This window comes from Manacus vitellinus, unplaced genomic scaffold (assembly GCF_001715985.3).
Source record: "Manacus vitellinus isolate BGI_N305 unplaced genomic scaffold, ASM171598v3 scaffold_13_pilon, whole genome shotgun sequence".
In the NCBI taxonomy this organism is placed as follows: Eukaryota; Metazoa; Chordata; class Aves; order Passeriformes; family Pipridae; genus Manacus; species Manacus vitellinus.
Window position 1 is genome coordinate 11,706,741 of NW_021938999.1, and position 8,425 is coordinate 11,715,165.

The 8,425-nt window shown below is 38.1% G+C and overlaps 1 protein-coding gene across 2 annotated transcripts; it reads right to left on the reverse strand.

The window, feature by feature from the left end:
* Positions 1-802: 802 nt before the first annotated feature.
* On the reverse strand, positions 803-8,425 carry ARMC10 (armadillo repeat containing 10). Of its 2 annotated transcripts, XM_018068083.2 has the most exons (6): positions 8,408-8,425; positions 6,986-7,131; positions 5,696-5,830; positions 4,212-4,388; positions 3,109-3,180; positions 803-1,906 (listed from the first exon to the last, which is right to left on the reverse strand). In XM_018068083.2, the coding sequence occupies exons 2-6, from the start codon at positions 7,100-7,102 to the stop codon at positions 1,652-1,654; spliced, it is 756 nt and encodes a 251-aa protein (XP_017923572.2). In that variant the 5' UTR covers positions 7,103-7,131; positions 8,408-8,425; the 3' UTR covers positions 803-1,651. The 2 variants fall into 2 exon arrangements, with proteins under 2 accessions (XP_017923572.2, XP_029813945.1); XM_029958085.1 differs by lacking the exon at positions 8,408-8,425 and having other exon boundaries at positions 6,986-7,361.

Genomic DNA, 8,425 nt, shown 5'->3' on the forward strand with positions numbered 1-8,425 from the left:
GTTTTGCTTGGTGTTGATAAGATTCCATCCAGGGTGTGGGGTAGGGAATAAAAAAATTAGACATCCTTCATGAAGGCACTTTGGAGAGTCTTGCATGATTTTAGAACATCTCAACAGCACTGTTCTATGAAGAAAGCGTTTAAAAATAGGTCTTTCTAGACCAGAAAAAGACAACTGAGAAAACACTGTAACAACTTTTCGTGTATTTTTAGAAAATGTCACTTGTTTCTGTCAGCTGTCAAAGCAAAGGATAAAAGGTCAACTCTACCAAAAAGATATTTAAAAAACTTCTTTTTAGGTTGGAGAACATGAAAAGGGACATCTAGATATCTCTGTTGCTCAGCTAAAGTAAACATATATATCAGCTATACCTAGAACAGTCTAGTCTTAAGGTCTCATCAGGAGAGGAGAGTGGGATTGGTAAATTCTTAGTGTCTGGCCTAGCTTTTATTTTTCTTTGTTAAATTCAGCAGCAGAACACATTAAGTCTACAAAAAGTGGCAAAACATTAAGTGATTGTAATGTAACTTGCTTATTAAAAACTGTACAGTGTTTTAGGAGCAGTGGGAAGGAGAAAGGGAAGTTCACTGTCAATGCAGCAATTGTCAAAGTTCTGACTGGGAATCATGCCAACTTCTATTTCTGCCTTGACTGTATTCCTGGTGAGTTAAAACTACCTATGTGGTTAAATTAGATACATGTAGCTTTACCCCTGTATTGATCAGGGCATACATATGTTGCAGTTTCAAGGTCATCTTTTTCTTGCAGTTTTAGCAAAGTCACCTTCTGAAAATAACATCTATTGCATTACAGAAAGAGAAGATAGGAATGTTTTATTAAGAGCAGAGTGGGTATATTAAGTTAGAAAGATGAAGCACCTGGTAACAGTTTAGGTGATACAGTTCTCTTAAAAATGGTACAAAGTGGAAAACCGATGCTTTTTTTACTTTCTCTATAATACAAGTGTTAGGAAGTTTTTTAGCAGTCTGGTTTGAGAAGTCTTTTCCAGTATGTTTTCTGTTCATCAATGAAACTCCATTCAAGTGATGTTTGTATGTATTCCACTTCATTTTGAATTAATGCTCAATTGATGACTTAAACTTTATGGAGGCTAATTCAGCAGAAGCACTTATTCCAATGATGTTCCAGTTGCAGAAAAAAAGGAGTAAAGTTCTCCAAGGAAAGCAGGCTCAAGGGCTGCTACAGAATAGGAAGCTTTTGTAAAAATGTGTATGATACTGCTCTCATAGACTTTTTTATAAAGATGAGAATACTAAATTGCAGTTGCAGATAATGTTTGACTCTTAATAAAATATTTTTAAAAATATGCCTGCTTTCCTTAAAGTGACGATTTTAAAGCAAAATAAAATCCTTCCAATTTTTGTTCAAGTGTAGAAACTTTGCACAGTTGTGGTTAACTGCACTGTAGTTAATTAAGCTATTGCTTTTCTCTTGCTTGTAAAAAAAAAATCTGTTATGCTCTCTATATTAAATACTCTTTTGCACTAACTGATTTGTGCCTAGTAATATGGTAGTATTCAGGGTTTATTTGTCATTGTTGTTTTATTGTTTGCTTGTTGCAGGTTTTTTTAGCATAGCATTCCCAAGATTAAATATTTTCATCAGGTCAGTCTGTTTTAAGAAAACAACACTATTGTGTTAATATTCTCACAACTTGTTCTTTCACTTCTGTATCGGGGTGATGCAGCAAAAATGCCAGTTTCTGAGCAAATGGGGCAGAGTCCCTGCAGAGTGTAAAGAAAATTGAGTCTTCACTGTATTGGTCCTCAGTTATGGTGCCATCTTCATTGTTCATGTTCTTTTTCAAGTTTGCTGCAAACGCCAGGGCTCTGAGCAGAATATCTCTGTTTATAGAGTTGTCAAAAAGTAATAGCAATGATGGCACCTAGGACATTCAAGAAATATTCCATACTTAATCACCAGCAGTAAGTACATGTAACCAAATCTAACTTTAGAAAATGTAAAAAAAATTTGCACCTAAAACAGAAACTGTATGAAATCTCAGAACTTTGCATGTTGTGAAAGCACATCAGAAACTTGCACAGTATGCACATACTTCCTCTTTAGAAAAGACTGGCTTGTGCATCAACATCCTAATAAATACTTTGTATTTTCAATCTCCAAAATGTGGCTGGCTGGAAAATTCCCATTTGGAAGAGAGGGTCTGCTTTCCTTCTCAGTAATGTTGATTTTGCTCTCTGCACTGATCTGAATATTTTTATGTTAGCACTTCTGATAAATGAGAAGAGGATGCACTTTTAACAGAACTGAATAGATCTTGTTTGGATAATGAAAAGACAGTACTATCTAGACTAGCTCTGTTGATGGCAGATAGCTCACAAATAAAGGCCACTACATGTTTTAAGAAAGTTACTTTGGGGAAGAGGATGCAGCACCATTCCAACTCTGACTCTTTGTTTTTGTGTGAGGGAATGAAACTGAAACAAACCTGTGTGCCAAGGCCAGCACAGCAAATGTCCCAAAGTTCTCCATGAAGATGTAAGTAGATGCCCAGGGAAATTTCACTTAGAGACAATAACTTTATGACTGCATTTGAGTAAAGGGGTGGGGATTTCAGTGGAATTTGGTTGGTTTTGGTACAGTATATTGGCTGTAGAAACACCTATTGAGAAGGATCATTTACACTACTGGTTCTATTTGATGTCTGCTCCTGGTCTTCAATCTATATACTGACTGTGTGCCTGGAAATGAGGTTTTGGGTTCCTTATACATATTACAAACTGAAGTTCTTGGTACTACCCCTTTAGTGGAAAGGCTTCTGCATGTTATCATTGATTATCAGGAATGGTACACCAGAAGTCCAACCCACTGTCTCCAAGGCTGTAGGGCCCTGTGCCTGTCTCTCTGCAAGTACTGCATCTGTATTGCATTACCCTCTGGAAGAAAGGCAGCCTGGGAAAGAATGTGCACTTCTAACTACTGCTTTTAACCAAGTACTGCCTAGAGTTTTACTCTGGAATTGCATATATATTTCTAATACATTAAAATTCTTCTAGTGCATGCACATATCTAAACAGGTGCACGTGTATATATTCTAAAAATAAAATGAAGCAGCAAGAACCTTACTTGAGCTCTGAGAAGATGTCTTGTTATGGCTGGGTTTGCAGATAAGTTCACAAGTACTTTCAAAACTTGAATCTGAAATGAGGAACATACAAGTTCATTACAAGCTCCAAAACAGTAAGTACAGCAGTAATAGGCATCAATAATGTCAGTGTTGACTTGTACAGGAAAAGGTAGAATGGTTCAACTAACACCTTGAGTTGTGCACTTCTTTGATATAGGGGAAAACCGAGGTATAGACCTGTTGGAAGCAAATTCAGTTTGACTTTAACATCAAAATAAGGCAAGATCTATAGACAACTCCCAGTAGGCAAACTGCAGAATATTTTTAAAATACAGAGAGGATGGTTAAGTGCTATATTTAAAATGATAAGAAGCATATACAAATGTACCTTTGTACTTTCTTGGACCTTGTGACACTAGTCTTTAAACACTGGGGGAAGGCCAAGTTCCTTATTGTAGTTCAGTAAAATAGGTGTGCTATGTTTAGTGGAAATCTGTTTCGGAAAACTGGTTTTGATCTGAGAGAGCAACCACGTACACTGATGGTACCATAACATCTTGAATAAATGCTGTTTGGTCCCTGACTGAAGCTCTTGTTTCAATATTACAGTAATTCACAAGTAAGCACAATTTCCCACTGCAGTCACGAGGGTTGCAAGAGGTGTAATAGGCATAAGGCAACAGAAGTCCATAGCTTAGGATCACTGCTCAGCATGTTTCCCTAGAGATTCATGCATCAGTGAACCCTTTCACATGCAGATTCTCTTTGCTCTGTGGTGCAGTAGCAATGTTGAGAGCAGGAGAGAATTCTGGAGTTGTTATAGCAAAGGCACAGGACACCCTGCGTCCTGCACTGCTTTAGTAGAGCTCAAGCCCAATGGTTCCACTACCAAGATTCCCTTTCCCCCCCTCCTTTTTGAATTTATATTGTGGAAGTAATACAGATCCATATTTTAGTGCACAAAATCTGTATCTGCTATCATTCATGAATATTTGGTTTTGGTTTTCCTTAGCACAGTCTCGACTCTTTTACAAAAACAATAAAAAAGGAGGCAAGTAAAGCAGCTTCATAAATGGCTCGTAACAATAACACCTCTCAGTACCTGTGTCCTTTCAGTTCCTTCTGAAAGCAAATGAAGAAAGCATGGAATTGAGTTTATCATCTCTTGATGGTAGTCATTGGTAACAGACATATTTGTCAACAGCCTGAGTCCAGCTAGCTGCAGATCAGAGTTGAGGGGAGCTGACTCAACGATCCTACAAACTTGTGTAATATACACCTGGGGAAAAGGGGAAGGAGATGCAGAAAAGACAGTTTTTGATACAAGCATATTTTCTGTTCACAAATAGTATCTGTGGCCTACCTACAGTTGCATAAATACCTCCTGAACTTTGCTGGCTGAATATATAGCATGGTGAAGGATCTTATAAACAAGTAGTTTTTAGGTTTAAATACATTCAAACATTCTGTTGGCAGGACAGAAGCAGACAGAGCCCACTAACCTTTCTGAAGCATAAATTGCTCTGAAAACCTAAATTGCTTTCACTCCATCTCAGAAGTGGCACAGTTGCTTTAAGGAGTTATTTAAAGAAAATCACTTATAGCGACTAATATCTTCAATGTTGAGAACAAGCTAAGGACAAGCCTTGGAATGAAATCCTTTCTTCCAATCATGTGGCTCATTTACTGGAGCACTCTGTAGGAACAGTGATGATAACTGACATTAACAACTATTTTTACTAAATTTTCTCTTGGATGACAATATACAATAAATCTCGGAGTCCTAACTAAGAAAAAAGTTACTTTGCCTTTACCAAAGGAGTTATTTTCTACCTATACAAATATTGGCAAGCACTATGTCTGTAAAATGTATGTAATAAAAGTTGTCCATTGCTAAAGATCCTGCAAACTACCACATACAATCATGCTGCCTTTTTATCAAGCTACTGAAAAAAAAAAAGAAAGTCTTCAAATCTGCCTCAGCTCTCTGCCTGGACACTTCTTGATCTATTGATTAATCTGATAATGACAAAAAGTAGGGTTTTTTCTTGATGCTTAGTCCCTTTATTTCCACGGCATCCACTATATTTACAAGTGGAACTTGGCATTCATGTATACACATTGTTCTTTAAAGATGAAAATATCACCTGAAAAATTGGTCTCACACAAACCCAGGGGGCTCAATTACTGTTTTCTTCTCCCTTGCCTGAGTCCTGCCAAGTTCAGTCTGCAATCCATTGTATTAAACAACCACTGCTGCTGTTCTTGGGATGTTTGGAAATCATCTTGCCTCACATAATTCCACTATAAACTTAGCAGCACAATCTCTGTTTAATAACATTTGGTGAAAGCTGAACACGAGCTGCCTAGTTTCCTGTCTTTTAAAATAAAAGTAAGTGCCAGTGAAGGAATTAATTTCAAAGTTATCTTTTCACTCTTGGGATGCACAGATCATCCAATCTGCTGACTCGTATGCCTCTCATCAAAACATTTTGGCATCCTGGCTTGTCTTTAACAAACATGCTGAAAGTCCTGTACTATCTCCTGTGCCTTGGTTACTTTGTTTTTTCCTTTTAAGAAACTTACCTGTATCTTTTCCTGATTTTTAATATTCATACTCAAATTATTAAGCGCATTTAGTGCTTTTTCTTTAACTTTGGGAACGCAGTCAGAGAGCATCCCTCCAATAACAGAAAGGCCATCCAAACTTCGGATTAAATCCTGAAATATAAAAGATATTTAATACAGTTTTTAAAACTTTAAATTAAATGCTGAAGGCTTTTCTCAAAGTTTCCATTTTAACAAAAATTATATGTGTGAATGAAGACTTCCAGGACAGACTGGTGGTCTGTTTAAAGAGAGACAGTTGGCAGATACTGTTTTATTGCCTCCCCTGAAATTAAGAATGGTCCTGCTTAGGGACAAAGTATTATTTGATGTTACTAGACAATGGCACAACGCCTTTACTTTTAAAATCTGGCCTGCAAAGCATGCTTAAAGCATTTTAGATTATAAAGAATCAAAGAAAGTTATTGCATAATGACTTTATAGAACAGCTGAGCCAGGTCACAGTACCTAAAAGTCTTGACTGAACAGAACAGAATTTCAAGATGCAGCTTCATATTATGATAGAAGTTCTGAAACTTTTTAATTTCCATTACACTTGATTTGAATAGTTTTAATCTTTCTCACTTAGACTCTAACTGTCAGTGAAAAAAAAATATACTGTTTTCAAGAAAATGAAGAATGGGCCAATGGGCCTTGGGCTTCAGTTACAATCTGTTCTATCAGATTTATATTAAGAAAACAGTTTTGAGAAGCCAAAAGAAACAGCTGTTATAAGTACCATACAAAATAAAAAAAAATAAGAGTGGGACCTTGGAGGTTAAACTTTTACAAAGACATGAAAATCTGCATCCAGCTCAAAGTTTTTCTGCATCCTATGTCCAATTGATTGGAAGATACCTGGATAGTTGGAAAATTACTAATATACAAACAGCATAAAACTTTGTGAGAATAAAAAATTAGTTTATCTCAGTAAATTGCAGATATGAAACTGAAAGCAGTTAACCTCCAATTCAACCCTTTCACTAACATTACATAACTGTAAGCAAAAAAAAAAGTATATTTACAGCACTTTCAAATGGAGAACTCTGTAAGGACTTTAGGTTGTCCAAACATTACGCTTTGATGAATTCTGTGAAGCTGGTAAATTATATTATTTGGGCTAGCAGAAATTAAGGCATAGACATAAAATGGATTTTAGAGCACAAGCTATCGTGGCTTTCTGTCCTGTGTCACTTCAGCAAAACAGCACCTCTCATCTGCCAGACTGGCTGGCATTGGACATGTTGTTTTCTACAGAACAATACTTACTTGATTTACAGAGAAGGCAGCACTGTTGCTGAGAGTGATTAAAGCTTGCTCTTGAATTAATGGATCATCTGTGGCCTGGAGCAAATGAATCAGTTTCTGTAGAGCATCTGCATCCATGCCATGGGTTGACACTGGAGGACTGCTGTCTGTCAGTGTTGAAAAATGAAATACTTGATACCAAGTTTGAGACATTTCACTTAGTTACCCTTAGTGTTTTTTACAAAGCTGAAATTTAGCTCTCAGTTGCAGGACACATTTTTCTAGGTTTGATTGTACCCAAGCAGAATGTCATGGTAAAAAGACTGTGTTTTACAACAGCAAGCTTTCCATCCTTTTTCACTGAGTCCTCTAATTACCTCTTTTTTTAAAGTAGAGAATAAAAGGAGCGCACAATTAGAGCCTGAGGTACGTTACTCTCTGGCTAATGAACAGCAAACCTCCCATTAAAAATTATTAGGAATATTCACCAAACATGTTTGGGTTTTTGTTTTCCTAGTGGCTTATGAAATGAAATGTGGAAATCTGTCTGGGCACTGTAGGAAAACAAAACTTCTGATTTGCAGACTACTACTTCAAGAAATTATAATAATGACAATTTTGCTAGTACCCTGAGGTCCTTCGACAAAGTAACAGCCGCAATGTTAAGAATACTGCTGGTCGTGGCATCACTTAAACAACTGAGGAAGGCTGTTTCTGAGTCAGGAAGATGTTATGGAGCACCTGGCTCTCATAAAAGGGTGACACAAATGCCATCAAAGCCCATTTTCACCCAGTAGGAGGCAGAACTATTTAGCTAAGCTGAAGAACCTGGAGACCTGATCTATGACTGCTGGACTAGTCATAGCTGGCTTGAGATGTCTCCTGAGAAGCTAACCGGTCCTTCAAATTCCACCTGCTGCCACCATCTCACCAGGCAAACACCACAGTATTCTTTGGGGGTTTTAAAAAAAAAAAGGTCAAAGTTAATGATGATAATCCAAGAGCTCACTTCAAAAACAAGATCGGTTTTCACCCTCATCCTCGTCTTAAACACTTTAACTTTGAATTATAGGGGGAACACAAATAGCTTTAATAACATAAGAGCAAATCAGCCCATTATGTAAATACAGTGATCAGACGCACGCTTTAGGGGACTTGAAAAAAAACCCAAACAAACCAAAAAACCAACCAAACAAAACCCAACAAAAATTAGACTTTTCTAAAAATAAGCTACGCTCCAGAGTCCTCCGAAGCGCCGCACTGCTGTTCGGAGGGCCGGCGAGCAGCGCTGAGGCACCGCCTCCCGCAGGGCGCGGAATCCGCCCCGAGCAGCGGCGCGGGCTGGGAACCCCCCGGGCCGCGGAGCCTCCGCCGCCCTCACCGCACACCGCGGGGTGTGGGACAGCCTTGCCCTGCCCTGCCCCGCCCTGCCCTGCCCCTCACCTGCCGGCGGCCCCGCAC

Coding starts and splice junctions, on each gene's coding strand:
- ARMC10 (XM_029958085.1), bottom strand. CDS start 7,177: ATGTCTCAAACTTGGTATCAAGTATTTCATTTTTCAACACTGACAGAC. Junction 5,831..6,985: donor CTGCCTTCTCTGTAAATCAA/GTAAGTATTGTT, acceptor TTTATATTTCAG/GATTTAATCCGAAGTTTGGA. Junction 1,907..3,108: donor GACATCTTCTCAGAGCTCAA/GTAAGGTTCTTG, acceptor TGAATGTCCTAG/GTGCCATCATTGCTATTACT.